This window comes from Balaenoptera borealis (genome assembly GCF_965194805.1).
Source record: "Balaenoptera borealis genome assembly, chromosome: 21".
NCBI classification, from domain to species: Eukaryota; Metazoa; Chordata; class Mammalia; order Artiodactyla; family Balaenopteridae; genus Balaenoptera; species Balaenoptera borealis.
Window position 1 is genome coordinate 15,075,315 of NC_138880.1, and position 23,505 is coordinate 15,098,819.

The 23,505-nt window shown below is 46.1% G+C and overlaps 1 protein-coding gene across 2 annotated transcripts; it reads left to right on the forward strand.

Annotated features, from left to right (window-relative positions):
- Positions 1-985: 985 nt before the first annotated feature.
- Positions 986-9,752, forward strand: PPP1R3B (protein phosphatase 1 regulatory subunit 3B). 2 transcript variants are annotated; one of them, XM_082375055.1, is made up of 2 exons: positions 986-1,225; positions 7,725-9,752. In XM_082375055.1, the coding sequence occupies exons 1-2, from the start codon at positions 1,089-1,091 to the stop codon at positions 8,602-8,604; spliced, it is 1,017 nt and encodes a 338-aa protein (XP_082231181.1). In that variant the 5' UTR covers positions 986-1,088; the 3' UTR covers positions 8,605-9,752. The 2 variants fall into 2 exon arrangements, with proteins under 2 accessions (XP_082231181.1, XP_082231180.1); XM_082375054.1 differs by lacking the exon at positions 986-1,225 and adding an exon at positions 1,841-2,075.
- Positions 9,753-23,505: the final 13,753 nt, after the last annotated feature.

A 23,505-nucleotide genomic window follows, 5' to 3' on the forward strand; every position in this document is an offset into this window, starting at 1 on the left:
AATTTCCAAAATTCATTAAAAGTGGAAAACTGGGATTCTCATCCCTGAAGTGGCTAGCGCAGAGCTGATCACCAAGGAGATGATATATATGACTATATACATGCATATTTAAATTGATCTCATATGGGACAAGGGGCTTCTAAGCTCTCTTCTAAGCTCCTCATTCTCTACAGATCTCAAGGCATAGCACAGAGATCACTGAGGCCCTGTGGTACAGGCTGAATCTGTTCATAAAGAGTCAATTCAGGTAGTTTCCTCGAAAATATACCTACCTGAGAAACCCTCAACTATATATGCGGTATTCTGTGAGATGGGTATTGGTCCTTTGCCCCAATAACAACTTCATAAAAAGGATTTTACTGTATTCCTTTCACAGTAACACCTGGACCGTGATGGGCACAAAGCAAGCGTTCAGTAATTACTTACTTCCAACACTATCACTGGACCTGGGGATACTGATCCCGAAAAGGCTCCACCTAAAACGGAGGGGAACGCATTTGGCATTCTCTCGGGGCTCCTCTGGGCTCCACGTGTGATGGGGGAAGTAACGGTCATCTGCGAACCCCCGGTAGCTGAAGTGTAAGACAAAGGCGGGGCGGCGGGACGGCTGAATGCAACTGCAACCAGGTCCGCGGGTGTAGGATGACTTTGCCCGGCTAGGACTTTGCCTAGGGAGAGGGAACTCTGCCAGCCACCGGCGTCCAGCCCTCTTGCTGTAACGGGATGCTAGGCTGTAGGAAAGTGCCTCTGCCCCCTGGCGCCGGTCCTCGGGCTTCTGATGAAATTGTGACCCACCGCCCTCTTCGCAGGCCCTGGACGCCAGCCCTATCACTCCGGGCGCGCAGCCGATCACGTGGCGCGGCGGTGCTCTGGAGGACCGCGGCTCCACGGCCATTGGTCGACGGCGCGCGTCCCGGGCGCGCCCATTGGCTGTGGGGGGCGTTCACGTGAAAGGGGGTCTGGGATAACATCCCGAGTGGGGAGAGGTGGTCGGAAAGTTAAAGGGAGCCGCGCGGCGGCTGGGAGGCCGAGTCCCGGGTGAGGGGCCGCAGGGAGGAGGCGGGCGGGCAGCTCTCGCGCACGGACGGATGCGGCTGCCCGCGAAGGGCGCCGACCTGAGCCCCGGTCCCCGCTCCTGCCGTCGCCGCCGCTGCCCCTGCCACCCCGGCGCGGATGCTGCCGCGGGCTGGCGCCTCCGCACCTCGGGGCTTATGAGCTGTACCAGGTACGTCCCTCCCAAGCCCGCAAGGCCGGCTGCCCGGCCGCGGAAACGGCGGCGAGGGCGCGTAGCGGGGACCCTCTTTGGTCGTGCCACCTACACTTTCTCCGTCCAACTTGCAATTACACTCTGGGAGTGGGACACTTTAGAAGGGCTCGAGGAGGCTGTTGCTTCCACGTGGGGAGGGCAATCCAGGGACCAGAGGTGGGATGGAGCCTGGCCGGACCCACGTGATGCACCGAGGTGGGGGTCCCGGCCGCGACGGGCGGCCCGGAGGCTGGGGCTGGGACTTAAGATACTCTTACTCCCTATTGTGCCGAGTTCGAACCTGACACAAGGCTTTTCCACCTGGGACCCGACACTTCTAGAGGGTGTCCCCGGAGTTGAGCGATGGGGTCTCAGCACAAGGGAAAGTCGCTTCGTCTCTCCCCCGGCCTCGATTTCCCGGTACAACGTAGGGAAACACACTTGGTGATCTCGCAGGCCGCCGAGGGCGACGGGACACAGGGCGCTGCGGCGGCCGGGGCCTCCCGGAGCAGAGCCACCTCCGGTTCCCGGTCCCCAGACGGGCTGTCCCGGGCCAGCGGGGGCGAGGTGGCCGCGCGGGGACGCTCTCGTGGCGCCGCTCCGCCTCGGGTGGCCCTGCCGCCCCGCCCTGGTGTGATAACTAGGGCTCCTCCTCCTCGTCGTTTTCCTCCCCCTGCCGGTCACAACTCCGGGAACCCAGCCCAAGGCCTGCCTCCCGGACACACCGAGGCTCACGTAGTCTGGTAGCGGCAGCCTCCCCTGCCACCTCCCTCCGGGCTTTCCGATGCAGCGAGACAGCTGGAGAGGGGGCTTCCCCGCGGCCCAACAGGTGGGTTCCGGACAGGCGAAGGACCTCGGGGAGGGGTTGGGGGCGGGGTGCAGCCCGGGCCTGGTGGGACCGGGACACGGAGGGCAGGACGCTCTGGTCTGCCCCCGTGTCCTGTTCGTGCCACCCTTTTGAATGCAGAGAAAGGGGTGTGGAAGGGACTCAGTGCAAAAGAGGGGGTAGGGGGCCCAGAACATACTAGAAGATTTGGGCTCTGTCCTGGTATTGTTTCCCGCAGAGGAGGAGAAAGTTGAGGAGAGACTTGAGGACTTGGAGAGTTGCTAGAAGATGTTGGAGCCTGTGGTCTGCGTGGTCAGGCCTCCTTGGGAGACCCAGGGTCCAGGAGAAGAGAGCGTTAGGGCTTTGGGGGCTGGGGTGCAGAGAAGAGGAAATGGTTCACTTGGCAGGGTTATCCAGGAGCCAAGACTAAAGTGAAGACAGCTGGAGGACTTACCACAAAAGTAAAGTTGAGGTATTTAGGGAAAAGTTAGTGAGAAGAGAACCATCAGGCAGTATTAGCAACCAGGAATGTCAGAGCTGGAAGGGATCTCAGAGGAGAAAGCTCAAGCCCAGAGAGGTTGAGTGACTTGCCCCAAGTGGCACAGCCAGGTGCAGGCATTCCTAGGCCAGTGCGCTGTGTCTCACATTGGACATTTTTAGATGGCAGACACTGCCATTTTACTTATCTCTTTCCTATAATATGCAGCCTCATCCACAGATATTTATCTCAAAGATGCTTTGGATGATGGTGACAGAATAGAGGAGTCCAAGTGGCTTCTAGGGCTGTGAATAAGGGCTCCATGGTCTGAGTACCAAGGGAAAGATGCCAACTTTACTCATACTGTGGCAGCCAAACCTTTTTGGAGGGAATAAAGAAATGCCGAAGGGGTAAGTGGCCCCGTCTTTTAAAAAATTATACCTGGTAACCTGGTTGCGAACGCTTACCTAACGCTGTTTCAGTGTTCCTGGTGGGTTCTTGGTGCGTCTGATTTTTCTGTCTTTACTTATCAGAGTACAAGAGAATGGAGGAGGCAATGTGTTGGCCTCAATACAAAAGAGAAAGATTTGCTTCCTATAAAAGGCACAGCCAGAGAGTCAGTAGCTCAGCCGCCTGGAACTGTGAAGGTCATGGGGTTATTTTCTGTACAAGTTGATAGTTTTTAGAGAAAAATCACCACAATATCTAATCCTGGTTGAGAGGGTCTGTTGTTTGTCACTAGAGGAACACGGAAAGCATTTATGCAAAACTATCCATGTTCTGTTTTTGCATGGCGTGTTAGGGTTTGCCCTCTTCTGACCAGAAACACTGAAATCTACCCTTGGGCATGTCCAGGCTCTCATGGGGCAAAATTGATCTCCTAGGCATCTATTTGGAAGCAAAGGTTTTGAGAATCCATACTGGTCTGAGTAACAGCTACTCACAGTCTCGTGACCCTGTCCTGCAACAAACTGGTATCCAGGTCCCATGTCATGCTGTGCTGGTTCAACTGTGTGTCCACATCTCATTCTGGTTTTTCTCCCAGACCAACCTTGGTGACTCATATTCCCTGGCTTGGGCGTGGGAAAGGGCAGAGTGGCCAAAGAGTCTGTCACAAGAGGGGCCCTGAGGTACAGCCTGATGCGTCCTGTGTTGGAACTGATAATTTTCATGCCATTTGAGGACAAAACACTCGTCCAGGTGCCTTCCTTTCAGCGACTTAGGAAACTATTACCTTGCATGTCTCCGTGGCTAGGAGTACATCTGGGTGTTGGTCGTCCCTGTGATGGTCCATGTGGGAATTTCTGAGCAGAGGATCAGGAAGGCTTACACCAAACCAGCACTTTGGTGCACCAGTTCTTGGAGACCGATCTGGTTAATAAAAGCTGGAATCTACCTGTGAGGATAGGCAAGGGAGCCAAGAGTCAGACTGCACCCTCTTCTGAAGCCATCGGGGTTAGTGACCTCCCCGCCAGTGCTGGTGACACCAAAAAAGTGAAGGGATTCTGGGTAGGGGTGCTTGTGCAATGGGCCTGGAGCAGGAGCCTGGGAAGAATGCCTGGGCCGCCAGGTGGTTCACCTTCCTTTTGCCTTTCATGGAGAATGCTGCAAAACCAATTCGGCTCCAGAAAGCGCCAGTGGAATTGTTTAATTACCTCTGGCTCCGACTCCAGCTTCACCTCCTCACCCCCAGTCCTTAAAGCTTGGTGATAAAAGGGATCTCAGGGGCACGTTTATACTGCTGGGTCCAAACAGTGAAACTTTACCAAGGCCTTCAACTAAGCCTTTCTAACCTGCAGGATTAGACCTTGAGAGTGACTGCAGTCGACTGCAAGTGTGCAGATTCTTTGCCTGATCCCCTTGTTTTAGAATTCTGTTTCCAAAATAGCTTGCGAGTTTCCCAGTCATTTTCTAATGAGCTGTTTTAAGGTGGTGCAGGAAAGCATGCCTGAGGGTGGTTTGCAGGCCTGCGGGACACTCTTAGAGAGCTTGCAGTTGACCTTGTGCTGACTCAGGCAGGGAGGAAGCGGCTACGGCAGAGGAGGAACCCCTCCTTCCTCAGTTCACACCCAGGTTGTCAGGGGTGGGCAGAATGGGAGGGGCTGGGATGCAAGGCTTTGCCTGCTGTTTGGTTATTTTTAATTAACATTTAATTTAAAAAGCAAAAACTACCTGTATTAAAAGTAGAACTGAACATGTGATTCCAATGCATTCTAACAACGTTTTGCAATGAACGGGGAAAAGAAAAATTCAAGTACTTTGTAAGTATAGGTTTTTTGTTTTGTTTTTTTATGTTGAACCCACTGACTTTTTTTTTTAAAAGCTCTCTTCCCCAATTCAGTCAGAACTTTCCTTTCCAGAACAATTGAATGGGTATAAGAAAAGATAATAGGGACTTCCCTAGTGGCGCAGTGGTTAAGAATCCGCCTGCCAATGCAGGGGACACGGGTTTGAGCCCTGGTCCAGGAAGATCCCACATGCCACGGAGCAGCTGGGCCCGTGCACCGCAACTACTGAGCCTGCACTCTAGAGCCCGCAAGCCACAACTACTGAGCCCACGTGCCACAACTACTGAAGCACACGCACCTATAGCCCATGCTTTGCAACAAGAGAAGCCACCGAAATGAGAAGCCCGCGCACCGCAACGAAGAGTAGCCCCCGCTCGTGGCAACTAGAGAAAGCCCACGTGCAGCAACGAAGACCCAACACAGCCAAAAATAAATAAATAAAAGAATAGATAAATTTAAAAAACAAAAGAAAAGATAATAGCCAATTTGCTCCTAAAATTTTTACTCATTTAACTTTGTTAGAGGAGAAACTATAAGGCTATTTAAGGATATTTAAAGGATAAGATATTTAAAGGATATTTAAATATCTTATCCTTTAAATATCCTCAAATATCCTTTATTTTTAAAGGATAAGATATCCTTTAAAATGCATGTCTAGATAACTACATTATGGCTATAAATTAAGATAAGAACATTTAGAAAGGTTGGGCCTTTTCAGACTAATACAGGTATTTGTATTATTATTGTTTTGTCTCTGAATGTCTGTGTTTCTCCACCTTGGTCATCACTAAGTGATTCCTGAATCTTGGAGAAGTGCTGGGTTTTTTGGTGGTTTTTTTTAAAAATGGGATCAAGCCCAATACGTCTTCATCCTTTCTCATTTTTTAAATATATTTGACTAAACGAAATCAGAAGTTGAAAATGAGATATTATTTATTGGACTGATATTATTTGTTGGACCAGTGGTCCCCGCTCTTGTCAGATGATGAGTGACATTTTGCCTGTCTTTCTCCTGAACTACCACCATCACCCCACAGCACCTCCCAGGAGGGGGGGGGGGATCGGGAGGCCTGAGAGCTGGTACCCCAGCACACCACCACACACTGACACCTTTGCCGTAGTGAGGGGAGATGTGTTTGGCAACTAATCCAGATCTGTGTTCTGTGATTCTCAGACTAGAGATTTTAATCCTGATTTCATCGCCGACTTCTTCAGTTAGCCCATTGGAACTGTCAAATCAGAATATCAATTTGCCATGGTAATCAGAATAAAAATGGCTTGGCTTTAGTGAGGCAATAGTGTTGGGTGAGTTTTTGGCAAATCTTAAGATATTTGAGGTGTTTTATTAGATTCATTTTGTTTTCTTGATTAGAGAAGGTCTATTATTTTAGAAAATACAAGAAAGTACAAAGCAGGAAAACAGAAATTTCCTGAAATCCCATCACCTGGAAAATTCTGACAGTTTTAACTATATCACTAGTCTTTTTTCTGTGCATATACGTAATATTTTTCCCTACAAGTCTAGTCTCTATGTACAATTTATCTTCTCCATTTTCTACATTAATTATATATTATAAATTTTTATGCCATTTAAATCTTTTTCCACATAATGGTTTTAATGATGATATAAAATTGTATCACATGGATATGGTGTACTTGATTTAATTGGATACCTGTTATTGGTCATTTAGTTTATTTTCTCACCCCTTTTCCCCCCATAATGTTGCACTGAACATTTTAGTACATTAACCTTCGTGCAATTTTAATTATTTCCAAGATTAATACCTGTATGTGATATTAGAACCCAAAATGATGATTTAGAAAGGTTGTGCCCATTAAGACTAATACAGATATTTGTATTATCTTTTAAAATTCTTTCCTAACTCACTAGGTAAAAACAGGCATTGTTTTTTAATCTGAATTTCTTAAATTACTTGTAATTCTGGACATTTTGCATATTTATGAGGCACTTTTAAATTTCTTTCATGAATTGTCTATTCATGCTCCTTGCTCATTTTTCTACATGGAATATTTGACTTTGTCATTGTTTTATAAAAACTCTTTATATATTAAAGTATTGACAGTTTGCTGCTATGCTTTTTGGAAAATGTTTTCCCAGTCTTTGGTTTTTTGGTTTTACTTATTCTTTTCACTTATAGAAAAACATTGTTTCTATGAAGTCAGATTTAATTTAATCTTTAGCATGATTCTCTTTGCTTTTTATTCTTATAGAGGCTATTTTCACTGTAGAAAAACACAATTATTCACTGATATAAAAGATTTAAAAATACTAAATTGCTGGCACTTTTTAAAAGTAAGATATACTAGAATATAAAAATCTACTGTACACTGAATGAAAGCAGGTGTGGGTCTGTCTTCACTCCTGATTCCCAGTCTCTGGCACCATGCCTGGCACAGAGCAAACACCAATCAGTATTTGTGGGATGAATTAATTTCTTTTTATCGGAGGAAAGCAGTATTTACCAAACTGCGTTCAGCAAGGTGCTCCACCAGAAAAAAAAAGACTTTCCTTGTTTGGGATAAGTTTGGGAAATTCTGCAAACAGCACGCTGTTTTCATTATTCCCCATGGCCCATCAGTATACTGAAGGCCGCAACAAGTCCTGACAGGGAAACCCATGAACTAGTTTTAAAATCAGTGGTTCCATACTTCTTTGTTTGTTTTAACCTTGGGCCTCTTCCCCCTGCCCCCCACTTTACACTCTTAATCTCCCCTGAAACCAAGGTCACACTGGACCACACTTGAGGTAATATTGAGCTGTAGCCACGTGGGCAACGATGAAGGCAAACGTAGTTCGCTGGTCCCTGGGATGAGTCTGAACATCTTTCTGACCTCCTTGCTGTTTCTTTCTTTCCCCTTGGCCAGGGTTCTAGCCTGCTCTAACCCCGTGATGGCTGTGGACATTGAGTGCAGGTACAGCTGCATGGCCCCCTCCTTGCGCAGAGAGCGGTTTGCCTTCCAGATCTCTCCGAAGCCAAGCAAACCCCTGAGGCCTTGTATTCAGCTGAGCGGCAAGAATGAAGCCAGTGGGACGGTGGCCCCGACCGTCCAGGAGAAGAAGGTGAAGAAGCGGGTGTCCTTTGCAGACAACCAAGGGCTGGCCCTGACAATGGTCAAAGTGTTCTCCGAGTTTGATGACCCGTTAGGTATTCCACTGAACATCACCGAGCTCCTGGACAGCATTGTGAGTCTGACAACAGCGGAGAGTGAGAGCTTTGTGCTGGATTTCTCGCAGCCCTCTGCAGACTACCTGGACTTCAGAAATCGGCTTCGGACCGACCACGTCTGCCTGGAGAACTGCGTCTTGAAGGACAGAGCCATTGCAGGCACGGTGAAGGTGCAGAACCTCGCATTCGAGAAGATGGTGAAAGTCAGAATGACATTCGACACCTGGAAAAGCTTCACAGACTTTCCCTGTTGGTACGTGAAGGACACGTACGCAGGTTCAGACAAGGACACGTTCTCCTTTGAAATCAGCTTGCCTGAAAAAATTCAGTCTTATGAGAGGATGGAGTTTGCCGTGTGCTATGAGTGCAACGGACAGACGTACTGGGACAGCAATAAAGGCAAAAACTATAGGATCATCCGGGCAGAGTTGAAATCCACCCAGGGAACAGCCCAGCCACCAAATGGACCAGATTTTGGAATAGCCTTTGACCAGTTTGGAAGCCCTCGGTGTTCCTATGGTCTGTTTCCGGAGTGGCCTAGTTATTTAGGATACGAGAAGCTCGGGCCCTACTATTAGTGACGGCCTGGGATGGAGCCGAGCTGCATCACCCCAGGATGGAGATGGAAGCCCAAAGAAAAGCTGAACTGCCATCGGGCACAGTTTTCGAAAAGAAAGGATCCTAGTCACTTTTTTTCTTCAAGCAGCCAAGCCAGCCAGGCTTAGATCACAGAACTGGGTTCACACTCAGAGGAGATGGGTGTGCCGGTCTGTTTGGCACCCACGTGGTGGCAATGAGGGTCTGAGCAGGATGGTGCTGGAAACGGTCTGGACAGGACCCAGGCCTGCAGGCAGCGCTGGCCAGGCCGGAGGATGGTGGCTCAGTGACGAGGAGCCCCTCTCCCCTCGGGTGTGGGAAGTCAGTCCCCTGGAAAGCCCCCAGCCCCCTCTTCTTGTGGTCTTCCCCGGCCACCCAGGGCCTCCCCACCTGTTGCAGCTGCCCCGTGTCTACGTGGGCTTCACACTTTATCTCTGTGCATTTGATTTTCTTCCACAGTTCATCTGCAGTTCAGGAAAAGATAATAAAGGCAGATCAGCTCATGACGGAGACAAGCATTTCCTTTTTCTGACCCCACTTAGATATCCCAGCAGAGGACAACACACCAGCTATGAAAAGTCAACCGGCTCCTGTGCGGTGTCACCACCCATGGCAGGCTGATGCCAGGCAGGACAGTCAGGAGTGGGACACTTTTAGCTCCACCTCTTGGCGCTGGGGGGAGCTTTCTAAGCACGCACTCTTACTTACCCTGAGTCACCCGAGGGCTCAATTACAAGACTTGCTGTAACTTGCCAAGCTGGTTTGCCCGTGTCTCTTTCTTCACAAAAGGATTTTAGGATCTCTTTTCCTGGAGAGTCATCTTTTACGCTGTGCTCAGGACGTTTGGATTTGCAGATTAAGTGTATCCTCGGCACCTTCAGGAAGTGCTTGGTTGTATCTTGACTGTGATTTACAACATCCACGTTGTAAACAGCACCTTACAAGCCCCCACGGACTTTGATTTGGTTGTTCTTACCTATGGTGTGTGGGTACGTAAAGGGATAGGGGAGAAGAACCTCACCGAGTTCTCAGATGTCGTTTTCGCTGTTTGCCAACTCTGAAATATCAGAGATTATTTGTTCTTAACCACATTGGACTAAAAGCATTAAAAGTCTGTTGTTCATACTGTTGTGAGACTCCTGGGACTTTCCTTGTCAGATGGACCCCCAAACCCTGTGACTTTTCTTGGGCAAAATTGGTTGGTCCTTGGGGGTGTTTAAAAATATTTTTACATGTGTATTTGTAGAAGGTTGGGGTCTTTTTCTGTTCTGTTTTTGTTTTTGGAGCTTAGCTAAACGACTGCCTCATTTTTCTTTTGCCTGACCTTACTAAAGTGAGGTCTTCCTCAGGGAGGAAGGAAGAGGGATGCCCCACTGCCTGGATTTGGGGGCACAGCTCCTGGACTCTGCAAGCAAAGAGTCTTCTTTCGCTTGCATTATCCAGATCAGTTGGAAGAGACCTCCCAGCTTCTGTGGCTTTGTAAATTAGCATCAGGCAGGTCTGGAGTGTCTTGGCTCCTAGAGTTTTGTGGTTGGGTTTTTTCTTTTTTGAACTTTAAAAAGTTTTGACTTTTTAAATGCTCTTAAGTGGTGTTCCACGGAGTTCTTGTTCCTAAATCTGGCTGTGACTAGTCTGCAATCTACTGCTTTATTTTTTATGTCTCTCTAGGTGGGCAGCACTGGGGGTTACATGATAATTTATGGGACAATCACATTTTTTATTTTATGCTGACATTGGGCAGAACTGGGTTTTATCTAAGCATGTCTTACATCAAGTACACAGACAGTACTCCCTATGTTACAAATCTGGTGATCAGAACTATTATATAATAGTGTAAATCTACACCATGGGAAGCAAAACTGATCTTAATATAGGTCATGAATTTATTTTGCTTTAGGAAGTCCCCACCCTCCTCCTCCAGTTTATGAAGGGTACAAGGTGTACTGTCCTTTCCCTATTAACAGACCAAAGGTATCAAGATCGTTCTCTGTTCGTAAGAAAAATGCCTCAAGTGACTTCTGTATGGTTTTCAGTAATAAGGATCTTAAGGCATTCCTATGTCAGAATTTGAAATACGGTAATTCAGTGGTAAGTATGTCTTTTAACACACCACAAACGCTCCCCCACCCCTCTTTCCTCCCAGCTGACCCCTGCTTTTCTGCCAGGGGCACTGCTTGCAAGCCCCCTGCCGGTGCACCTGGGTTGCTCACCCCACCAGGCAAGTCCTCACCCGCTGGCAAAGACCCTTCTCTACTAAAGTAAGTGCCCGCCCGAGTTCCCCGTCAGCACCGTAATGCAATGAGGTTGCAGCGTCTGAAAAATACTGTCTCCTCTTTACCAATCAGTCTGTCTCCTTTTGGGGCGGTTCTGTCCCAGGAAATCAGCAGATGGCCTCGGGACCTGCTCCTCCTACGGGCCTTCTCCTTGTTCCTAGCTCACCGGCAGTAGACAGGTGACACACTGCAGAAAGTGACCCGTTTCTTTTTTTTTTTTTTCTCACTTGCAAGGTCATAATGTCACCATTTTAATTAAGAAATACAGCTTTCTTTTCTTCCAGTGGAAATAGCTTGAAACTCAATTGATAATTCTTACAACTGGTACTAAACAAAGGTGGGGAAAAAAACCAATCAGAACTGATAACAGCAGGTCAACAGCAGACAAAGAGCAGGGAGAAAGGGAATTTTCCATGCAAAGGAGATTGTGCACGTGGGTAATTCAAGGCCACAATCATTTTCTACCCCCAAGTTTGTGTGTTGTATGCTTTCTTTCAACTGAATTACTTTAATATTGTCTGTGCCCATGATTCATTTACCTAGCCAAAAATAGGCTCACCAATGAGTTTTGCAGCTGTCCTTTTTTTTTTTAACATCTTTATTGGAGTATAATTGCTTTACAATGATGTGTTCTGCTGTATAACATAGTGAATCAGCTCTACATATACATACATCCCCGTATGTCCTCCCTCTTGTGTCTCCCTCCCACCCTCCCTATCCCACCCCTCTAGGTGGACACAAAGCACCGAGCTGATCTCCCTGTGCTATGCAGCTGCTTCCCACTAGCTATCTGTTTTACATTTGGCAGTGTATGTATGTCCATGCCACTCTCTCACTTCGTCCCAGCTTACCCTTCCCCCTCCCCGTGGAAAGTGACAGGTTTCTTAGTTGGAGATACGAATGCAGCCTGACCTGTAGGTTTGACCCTCAGACAGCTCTTGGTTATGATGACACGTGGCCCCCTTCCCAACTTGCCCCCAAAGGACCAGCCTTCTGCCGCTGGTACAGCTGTCCATGGATGGGGAGGCAGCTCCATTTCTGTTTCATATTTATTCCCCCATATGTCCTGGGGAGCATTTGCAAATTAGGTGCAATAAATAAGCTAGACTATCTAAAGACAGATTTTAAACAATAAGCTTTCAGTGTTTCTTGGAAGATGTGAAGCATTTGTGCGAGTTTGTTTGCTTTTTTTAAGTATTCTTGTTATAGGAGAGCTGGTGAGAAACAATGGAGTTATGTAGTTCTCCAGAAATGAAAACAATTTCAGAGTCAAGGTAGAGTTTATTTCTCTCTAAGATTTAATTTTAATGGTGGCAAAACATTACTCTCTCAATGTTTCTTAAAGATGTAAATCTTGAACTGCTAAAAGAATGTTTTGTGGTTTTGATCTTTGCATATAATTTGCTTTTTTTAAAACAAGCGTTACTTGTAGTCACTGGGACATTAAATGGCTTGTATATATATGTTTATAAACCAAAAAAGTGCTCACTTTTCAGAAGCGCCGTTGGCTAGGTCTTCCCTCTCAATGGACACTGAGTGGAAACCTCGGTGTCTTTCCTGTTTTCCTCATGTTAAATCCCTCGAATGGATGTGGTGTGCTGGAGAAAGCACATGGCTGTCTGCTCTGGGAGGTCCTGACGGCCTGTCTCTCCTGAAATGATCACTGACATTGGGGCTAAGATGTTACAGACACAGTGGGATCTCCCAGGGTCGTCGCAGACGATGTGCCAGCGTATCTTCGCTTCCTGAAGTGGGACACCTCTGGACGGGGAAGGACAGCTGTGCTGACGGGCAGCTTTTCCTTGCTATGGTTGTAAAGCGTTGCAGCCCAGGTTGTAAGGTTGTGAATGTTTTTACAGTCTTGTTTATCAGTTCCTCGAGTCGGCTGGACCCGTGAAGACTCCAAGCAAGAATGCAGCTGTGATGGTGGTGGTCCACTCTTCCTTCTATGTATGTGAATGTAGAAACGGAGACTCATCTTCATTTTCATGCCTAAAAGTGCCTTGTTGAGAAAGTTCCACAGGTTTTAAAAAAATACATATTTTTGTACACAAAGTTAAAGGGGAAATGCACTTTAAAATCACAAGAATGGTTGCCTTTTGTGTGGTATAAGAGAGTGGTTTGAATCTCAAATGCAAAAATGTAATAAAGGTTGAAAACAAAACTGAAAGTGTCCTATTTTAAAACTGACTCTCTTCTTAGAGTCAGAGGCTGGGGAGGAACATTTTCAGTCTGTGTATTTCCACATCTAGAATGCCGGTTTCCAAAAGGGACAGGACAAAATCAATGGCTAAGTAGAAAAGCTGTAAGTTTCAGAGGAAGGGGGGGTAATTGCTTAAGTTGTACAGCAGCCAAGGCTTAGTACACCTAAGAGAGTGATTGCCAGGGAAGTGGTACAGGGGCCCGTGTTGTTCTGAATCATTTTTAATGATCTAAGGGCAGGTCTCTTCCTACCGTGTCACTTGCTCTTGAAGCATATTTTTGACTTAGTGTGTATGCAGCAGTGGGAACACTAAGCAGCTATCGTAGCTTTGCACTGCTTGATCAGACAAACTCTGCAGCCGGCAAAACCACGCAGCTCCCGGTGGGGCCCTGTCTCCATTGGGTACAGGACAGTCACCCTAAGTAAGATTTCAGAGATGTTTTATTTCCAAGTTCAGAAGATGGGATGCAGGGGAGGTAAACTGCTGCCAGATGTTTCCTGCCAATCAGTCTCGGCCACGCCGGGAAAGGCAGCGGTGGTTCTGCCGTGGAACGTCAGAGCATTTAAAATCTTAGCACCCGGTCAATAAGCGCCCAAAGTGAGCTACATGCATGACCGCCTTTCTCAAGCCTGGCAAACACTGCCCACGTTTTTGCCTCCACAGAAATGGGAAGGGGAAAAATATAACACTGGTTTTATGAATGTCTACTTAGAATTCAGTGTGGTTTTCATAATCATTACATAATTCTAACTTGTGAGACAGACATCCCAGAGATGTCTGGAGTAAAAAGGAAACAAAACAAAACAAAAAAACCACCAAACCACTTTTCTAGAGCAATGTCCCCAGAATAGCAAATATCCAAATAATTCAGTGGAACATTTATTGCTTGTGCGCAAGGCTGTTTCTAGGTGCTGTTTCTACCCAACCCTGTAAGAGAAAGTCATGTTTTACGTGAGTCCTCTGGGGGCCGTGTAAAGTGGTGGGTGGTGCTACCAGAGGTATAAGCAGTCAGAAAGCCTGGGTTCTGGCCTTGACCCTGCCGCCCCCTGTCAACTGCTCTGACGGGGCTCTGAGTGTTTTCAGCGGGAATAAGGTAACCAGGGGCTCTGGCGGTGCCCTGAGTACTTCTCAGAGTTGGCCAACGTGTTTGTTTTTAAAACAGTTCTAAATATAAACTTGTAAGAAGTGCCACATTCACTATTTGCATTCTTTGTAAGGATCACAGGAACGAAGAGCATTCCATACAACAGCTTGGACTTCACAAAACCATCAGTGTTCGCACTGGAAGCGCTGTCAGGGCGCGCTTTTTATGGGTGAAGAGTTGAAGGCCCTCGGTGTTTTCCCGGAAGTCACAGAGCCAGTCGGTGACAAAGCTGAGAGGACTACGCACACGGGTCTCTTTTTCTTTTTCCAAGAACTGTCACCCCAAAGTGGAGTCTCTCTCACAGAACTGAGACTAAAATGGTGATTTTGAAAAGAAGTTCCCCATGCTAGAAAGATGCGATCCCCAGGGGAGGGGTGAACACATGCATCTTTATACACAAAAGGCACATGGCAAGGACCACTGATGACACGAAAGCATAAAGGTCAACATTAAATGATTTGGGCATCCTAGGGCCCAGCTGGACAGCAGGATGTGATTGATGGAAGGAAACCACCAAAGGGCCCCGTAGCTCCCCATGTGTTCGAGGAGACGGGCCAGATTCGGGGCCAGCACTGCCTTTCACCTGTAGCACAGGATGCCCCAACCCTTGTTCCTCCCGCTTTGCCATCACCCACCCTTGGAGAGGAGACAGGGAATCTCAACAGAGGTCTTCGTCCACATGGGATTCTCTGGTAGCTGACACTCATTCCACAGACACTGATGCACTTCCCCGGCACCAGGCCCTCTGCCGGACTTGAGTTTGGCCAAGGTAGGATGGGGATACATAATACTCTTTTCTTTGGAGCCAAAGACAATGATGATCCAGGCCCCTGGCCCTCTACGCCAAACGCAAGATCAGGCGGCTAGATAGGGCTCGGCAACCTTTTTCTGTAAAGGGCCGGAGAGTAAATATTTTAGGCTTTGAAGATCATATTTGATCTGTGTCACATATTCTTCTTTTTTTAAAAAAAAATTTTTTTAATGTAAAAACCGTTCTCTGCTGTGGGTCATACACAAACAGGCCAAGGGCTGGACTTGACCTGCTGGCCGTAGTTTGCTGACCCCGATTGAAGAGTCACATAGAAAGAGTGAGACTTCAGAGGTGACTTGTAGACCCTCAGCTGAGGCCTGGAGTCAACTTTTTAGTTTGTTTGTTTAAAGACCATATAATTTATCGTCCAAACTGGGATGCTTTTGAGAATGAATAGGGGCGCTCGGAATGACCCTGGAACACTCGTGTAAACCAGCAGCTGGGCCAACCCTACTGTGCCAGGCCTGTCGGGCTCACCTATCCTAGGCCTTTGGGATCTTCTTAGACCCTCAGGGAGCTCAGAAAGCCCTGGCCAGTCATGGGCCAGAATCAGTTGTGGCTGGGTAGTGCTTTTGGGTGGATGGGTTATAACAGAGTGGTGATTTTGTCTGTGGTTTAGATGTGTTTTTGTTGGTTAGGTTTTGCTTCCTAATTGTAGCGCTGATGGCCAAAAGCCCTCTGGAAACCCCAGCCAATTCACTCTTAAGAGTAGAGAATTTAAAAGGAAAGGGGTTATTAATGGTTTGGGCTTATGTCCTACTACCTCTCCACCCCAACCCTTGTGCCCAAAAATAGGGCATCATGAAGCTCCCAGAGAAAGTTGTTCATTGTGGACTGGGACACAGGCTGAATCTCGCAGTATTCCAAGCCCCAGTCCCCAGAAAGTACCACTTCAGTGCTCCCAGGAATTCTGCAAACTACAGGGTCTCAGCTCATCTCTTTCCGACCCAGCAAGTTCAAAAGGCCTTAAGCACCACAGGAGACCAAAGAAGTAGAAATTCATCTCCAAAACGCTCCAGGCCTCGGCCCTGAAGATCCCCTCTTCCTCCCCGATGGCCATCTTTGCGATGTGGACACACATGCTCTTCGTTTTAAGTTTTGTCACCTCCTATGGCTGGCATTTACCATCACCCAGTGCTGGAGGAGGGGCGGCAGTGTGGAGAGGACCCCGATGTTAGTGCTGCAGGGACTTGAAAAAGTTTTACGAAGCCCCGATACATCCAAGGGGAGCTCTCCACCACCAGATGTGGGTTAAGCTTCCCCGGGTTCATCCCTCTTCAGAGAACATGGATACACCACACATCACAACCTGCACTGCAGACAGAAAGCGACTCCCCACCTGCTGGGCTCACTCCCAGGGCCACCTAGTTAGTTGCCCTCTGGTGGACATATTGGTCCCATGTGAATGTGGAATTAGCCAAGTGACATTTTGCTGATCTTCTTATCACATCATTTTACTAAAGTTTATTTTAGTATTAATTATTCACCATTAATCAATTACCTATTGAAACAAACACTGAAATATCCCCCAAATATTTTCATAAATTTTTTGCACACTGCTTTGCACATTCCGCATGCAATAAGCATTTGTTAGTTTGAATTCTCCAGTCCCCAGCTGCTTTTCTCATCAACTGATCAATGACCTCACACCTTGGGTCCTTCATGACTTACGTTACTTGTGTGTTACTTCTACTACTACTACTACTACTACTACACACACACACACACACACGCACATACACAACACACAGACTGAAAAGAAAAATCCTAAAGTATTTTCTCTGCAAACTTCCCTCTCACACTGGTTCATTTTTCTGCTTTGAAATGGGGAGCTTCTGCCTCAGAGCTTCTGCAGGTGGTGGTGTCCCAGCCAGGGCAAAGGCAACACTGAATGCACAACACTGCTGGCAGTGACTGCAGCAGGAGAGAAAGAGTGATGCCAGATGCCACTGGTGCTTTCACCCCTACACAGCACCCTCACCCTTAGCTGCTCAGCCTCTCCACCATCTCCCCAGAAGGGGGATTTGGAGACACTGGGTTCCAACTGCAACCTCAGCCCTGCAAAACGGCAAACGACGGGTGGTTCAAAGGTTTTACAAAGCATCGGAATCTGTTCTTAAACCAAATCTTACAAGAACCCAATTTGCAAAATAGACAGAGAGCTGCCTAAGGTGGATACTGCTGGAAGTAAGGGATCACAGCCATCTCCCCCAACCCCAGACTCCTGAGACACTTCCTAAGAGCCCTGGGCTCCAGAAATAGAGGCGAGAACCTTTGCCTTAGAGCACAGAGTTACACTGCCCCTGCTTCCTATGCTAGTGAACGTAGGTCAAGGATATCCTGTAAAATAAAACAAAAGCAAGCTAACGAACAAGCAAACACCCTCTATGGGAGGAAAACACAACGATTTAACTCCATATTATGCAAAAGGACTTTAGTTATGTTTTGTTTATGTTATCAAGGTTAATTATCACCTTTCACAAAAAATCATCGGCTTGTTCACACCCAACCACATCTGAGTTGCTTATTATGGTATGTGCATGTCTTAACATTTACATACACAAATTAAACTGCTTGACAAGGCAACTTCTACTCCATACTAACAGTGATACATAGAACAACATTACTGAGTGCTTCTATGGGTAAGCTTACGATTGGGGCCAAGTACTCTGGGGAATATAGAAAGAAAAAGACATATCACCGTCACCAAGCTATTTACAATCCCTCCAAGGGTTATTTTAGTCTTTTCTTTTCCCAAATTCTACATTTTTAACTCCATTTACTTGTATCAAACTGAGCCCAGACAGAGAAGCCAATGTTTCTTTATTTTAAATTAAACTTTGTTATTTTGAGATAACTGTAGATTCACATGAAATTTTAAAAATTAATAGAGAGAGCCGATCGATGTACTTCTTACTGAGTTTCCCCCAATGGGAACATCTGGCAAAACTGTAATACAATGTCCCACTCAGGATGCTGACATTGGTGCAGTCAAAACAGAACCTTTCCACCACCACAAGGATCTCTCATGTCCTTTTATAGGCATGCCGCCTCCTCCCACCCCGTCCTCCCACCCAGCCCGGGTCCTCGGCCCTGGCAACCACTCTTCTGTTCTCCCTCTCTATAATTTTGTCATTTCGAGAATGTTGTATAAATGGAATCATATAGTATGTAATCTTTGGGGACTGTCTTTTTCCACTCAGCATACTTCCCTGGAGATTCAGCCAACTTGTCCCACGGATCAAATGTGTTCCTTTTTATTGCTGAGTATTATCCCATGGTATAGATGTCCCACAGTTTGGTTAACCATTAATACACTGAAGAGCACTTCCGTTGTTTCTAATTTGGGACTATTAGGAATAAAGCAGTCATGAATATTCATGTACAGGTTTTTCTGCAAACATAAATTTTCATTGATCTGGGGTAAATGCCCACTGAAACTACAGGGTCAGATGGTAGTCCCGTGTTCAGTTTTATGAGAAACTGCCAAGGTGTCTCCCAGAGTGGCTGCCCCATTCTACAATGCCACTGGTGATGTATCCAGTTTCTCCACAACCTATCAGATTTTGGTGGTGGTACTATTTGTCAGATGTGTAGTTTGAAAATATCTTCTCTTAATCTATAGGTTGCCTTTTCACCCTCTTCACGTGGACTTTCCCAGAGCAAAACTTTTTACTTTTTATCAGTTTATCAGTTTTCCCCTTTATGGAATCATGCTTTTGGTGTCAAGTCTAAGAATTCTCTGACTAGCCCTAGATCCCAAAGATTTTCCCCTATGTTTTCCTTTAAAATTTTTATAGTTTCACATTTTAAATTGAAATATATGATTCATTTTGAGTTAACTGTTATATAAGATGAGAGGCTTAGCTCAAAGTTCATTCTTTTTGCCTATAGATATCCACTTGTTTCAGCACCAGTGGCTGAAAAGGCTTTCTTCCCTCCATTGAATTAATTTGCATCTTCATGGAAAAGCAGTTGGGCATATTTGTGTGGTTTATTTCTGGGTTCTCTATTCTGTTCCACTGATGGATTTGTCTATCCCTCCTCCAATACCATACAGCCTTGATCGCTCTAGCTGTATGGTCAGACCTAATACCAGGTAGTGAGTCTTCCTACGTTATTCTTCTTTTTCACAATTGTTTTAGCTATTCTAGGGACTGGTTTTCCATATAAATTAAAAAATAATCTCCAGCAGCAGCTGTAAGTGGCTTTCTATAGTTCTTCCTGTAATTGCAAGCAAATATACACACACACACTGAGAAAAAGAGGTTTAGGTTTGAGTTTTTGGAGAATGGTCTTTCTAGTGTTATCATAAACTACACTTTCACTCTCAGTTTTCCTTGTCACTTTGCTACCTTTGTGCTATCGTTCAGGATGTGGCCATGAATCACAGTATTTCATAAGGCCCGAGTAAGACAACTGTAGAACCAGAGGCTGTAAAGAGATCATGAGATCCAACCTCCAGTTTTATAGATGCAGACAATGAGGCCCAGGGAGGTTGGGAGACCTGATGAAAGCTGAACAAGAGCGTTCCCAGCAGAAGCCAGCCTACAACCAGGGCTCCGACTGCAGTCCCAAGCCTGGATGTCCTGCCACTTGGCCGGCTCTGAACTTGAAGCACAATTCAGCACAATTCAGCAGCAGAGCCATTTTCTTACCTAGATCAAGGTCATTCTTGCATCAACTTCTGCCAGCCTTTGAATCAGGGGCAGGGAGGGAGGCAAGGAGGAAGGGAGGATGAGAAGATGAAATTAAAAAGGGTTGACTTCTGCTTTTGCCTCCCTAATCAGTTCAGAAGTTTACAGATTTGAATAATCTCTAACATGTGAACAATGGAGGTGACTAGACCACTACAGCAAAATAGGTGTGAGTCTTTGCCCAGTATTATGGTTAATGGTCTGGCTGGGTGGAGGGTGGCGAGAATCAAATCTTGAGTCATCGGCTACTAATCAGCCACTAACTGCAAGTCTCTGTGGGAGATTTCATAAGTAACCATCCTGCACCTTGCCCTCAAGGAGCTTGCAATCGACTTGGAAGGGCTGGCAATTACTTATTGCCCAAGTGACAGGAAATGTGAACTCATAATTAGGTAACAGTCATTACCAACTATGGGAACACGTTCATTTTTCTGGTGCTTATTTCAGCAGAGGTCAAGGCCACCTTGAAGGTGAAAAGTATAACCTCTTGGTGAGAACCACTGAAAAATCAATCGTTTTTTTTTCTTCTTTCATTAGGCATGATGCATGTCTAGACAAGCTGACAAGCATTCTATGCTGACAGCCCCTTCCCTGCTATTACAGCCAAGGCCAAAATACAGCACAGAAGGCACAAGCACCTACCTCTCCCCTACCTCCTGCTCATAATTACAGTCCTGAAGTAGACTTAGAGGCACTTAAGACCCTTTTATGTCAATAGTCATACCATAAAGGTAGATGGGCTTTCTTATAGCTTAAATCCTGAAGTGTACTAGTGAACAAAAAAGTAACCATTGCAGATAATTTCCATTTAGCCTTTGCTTACTTTTTCTTCTAATTAAGAAACAAAAATTTGGGACTTCCCTGGCGGTCCAGTGGTTCAGACTCCATGCTCCCAATGCAGGGGGCTCGGGTTCGATCCCCGGTCAGAGAACTAGATCCTGTGTGCCACAACTAAGAGCCCACAGGCCGCAACTAAAGATCCCACATGCCGCAACTAAAGATCCCGCACATGGCAACGAAGATCCTGTGTGCTGCAACTAAAACCCAGTGCAGCCAAATAAATAAATTAAATGTTTTTAATTAAAAAAAAAAAAAAGAAACAGAAACAAAAAGTTTCTTTTCTTCCCTTCCTTCCTAATTCAGTCCAACAGTCATTGGGCAGGCACAAGCAGGAGGTTAACAGGGCCTGGGCAAGGATGGTATTAAAGCAAGTTAACAGGGGCGGCTTGCAACAGCTAGGAGTGATGACCTTTACAAGGATAGTATCAGAGCAGCGTGGAAAGGCAGCCTCATGTAGTTAGGGAGAATGGCTACATACAGCGGATTGAGCAAATAAGCATATTAAGGATAATGGGACCCCGAGAAACAGACAGAAGTAAAGAAGTAAAGGTACGCATGCATACATACATATGTGTGCATGCCTGAGTGTGTGTATAAAAATACATATACTGGGCTTCCCTGGTGGCGCAGTGGTTGAGAATCTGCCTGCTAATGCAGGGGACATGGGTTCGAGCCCTGGTCTGGGAAGATTCCACATGCCGCGGAGCAACTAGGCCCGTGAGCCACAACTACTGAGCCTGCGCGTCTGGAGCCTGTGCTCCGCAACGGGAGAGGCCGCGACGGTGAGAGGTCCGAGTGGCCCCCGCTCGCCGCAACTGGAGAAAGCCCTCGCCCAGAAAAGAAGACCCAACACAGCCAAAGATAAATATAAATAAATAAATAACTATATTAAAAAAACAAAAACAAAAACATATATTTCCTAGCTCTGTCCACTGGGAGGGCCTGGGAGAAGCAACACTCCAGTAGCATTGCGTACACTTAGCACCCAGATCTTGGCTTCTAAATATTCTGCATGAAAAGGAACCAAGTTTCCTTAGAGAACTGGCTGATCCAGAGCTGGGGCAGGGAAAGTACAAGAGAAGCCAGGAACAGCTTGTTGTGAAGGCAGTGCTCAAGAGTGATGGGCCCATGTCAAAATGACACAGAAGCCTGTTTTGCAGAGCTCCTACTGTCAAAATCTGGGTCAATTTGAGCATCAAAATAATTAATGAAAATAACAGATAATAACCCATTGAATACTAGATTATAATGAATAATAACTCATTTGTTTATAAACAGATACATTTACAAATGGGAGATGAGAATTCCTCCTTGCAATAGAATGCCAACTAGTCAGTGTGTAAGAAGGATACAATTAGAAAATTACCATTTGGCAAACATCACGGTAATAAATTCAGGCAAGAGACATCAATGGGTGCTAAAACAAGTATGTGAAAGTGGAATGAGTAATGGGATATTTACATGATATGTATTAATTAAAAAAGAAAAAAGGAACTTTCCAGTGGAGAAATGGGACAGACACTCTCTTAATCGAGTGATCAGAGATACCACTGGGACACAAAGTTAACGGGACAAAGTGATATCACAGGCCATTTGACAGGGTACAATAAGAACACAATGTCACTTTCATGACAATCCTGCTCTAAGTGCATAACCTGGGGCTAATCATGAAGAAGCACGGGATAAACCTAAGCCAAGGGTCATTCTAGGAAATGTAATCTTCATAAAGGTCAAGGGCATGAAACTCAAGATCTAAACAGACCTTTATGAAGATTACATTTCCTAGAATGACTGTCACTTAGGTCACCATTTTTTTTTTATAAATGTATTTATTTATTTTTGGCTACTTTGGGTCTTCATTGCTGCGTGTGGGCTTTCTCTAGTTGCATCGAGCAGGGGCTACTCTTTGTTGCCGTGCACAGGCTTCTCCTTGTAGTGGCTTCTCTTGTTGCGGAGCAGGGGCTCTAGGTGCGCGGGCTTCAGTAGTTGTGGCGCATGGGCTCAGTAGTTGTGGCTCGCAGGCTCTAGAGCTCAGGCTCAGTAGTTGTGGCCACGGGCTTAGTTGCTCCATGGCATGTGGGATCTTTCCAGACCAGGGCTCGAACCCGTCTCCTCTGCATTGACAGGCGGATTCTTAACCACTGCGCCACCAGGGAAGTCCCAGGTCATCTTTCTAATCTATAACTCTTAATCTGTCTTGATCGATTTTTTTGAAGTATAGTTGATTTACAATGTTGTGCCACTCTCTGCGGTACAGCAAAGTGACTCAGTTATACATGTATATACATTCTTTTTTAAAATATACTTTTCCATTATGGTTTATCCCAGGAGATTGGATATAGTTCCCTGTGCTGTACAGTGGGACCTTGTAGTTGATCCATTCTAAATGGAATAGTTTCATCTGCTAATCCCAAACTCCCAGTCCATCCCTCTCACTCCCTGTAACTATTAATCTGTCTTAATTAAAAAAAATAAATTTTGTAACAATTTCAAACTTCAAAAAAGTTGCAAGAATAGAACAAAGAACTGTGTGTCTTCCACACAGACCCTTCCAAGTTTCACTCATAATGTGCTTGGTAGCAAACACACCAGTTCTCGAGCCACAGTTAAAAATAGTCATAAGCGTATAATTCTCAAGTGTCCGGTTCAGAATATACTCCTCAAAACATTCTGGATGAAAGTGATCAGCACCCACGGGACCCGGCGCAAGCTGCAAGTACCAACAACCTCATGGACCTTCTCTGTTCAGGATGGTTTCCATCTTGGCATCTGTATGGCCCTCAGAGGAAGGGAGCACCTCTCCATACTCCCACAGTTCATCACTAATTCTTCACCAAATGAACACTGGTTAGATTCTTGCAATGGAGAAAAAAAAACACTAATTAAGGAAACATGTCTAAGTGAAATAACGAA

Excerpts from the sequence above, each read along its gene's own strand:
- PPP1R3B (XM_082375055.1), top strand. The coding sequence starts at position 1,089 with ATGCGGCTGCCCGCGAAGGGCGCCGACCTGAGCCCCGGTCCCCGCTCC. Across the intron at positions 1,226-7,724 it reads GGGCTTATGAGCTGTACCAG|GGTTCTAGCCTGCTCTAACC; the intron begins GTACGTCCCTCC and ends CCCCTTGGCCAG.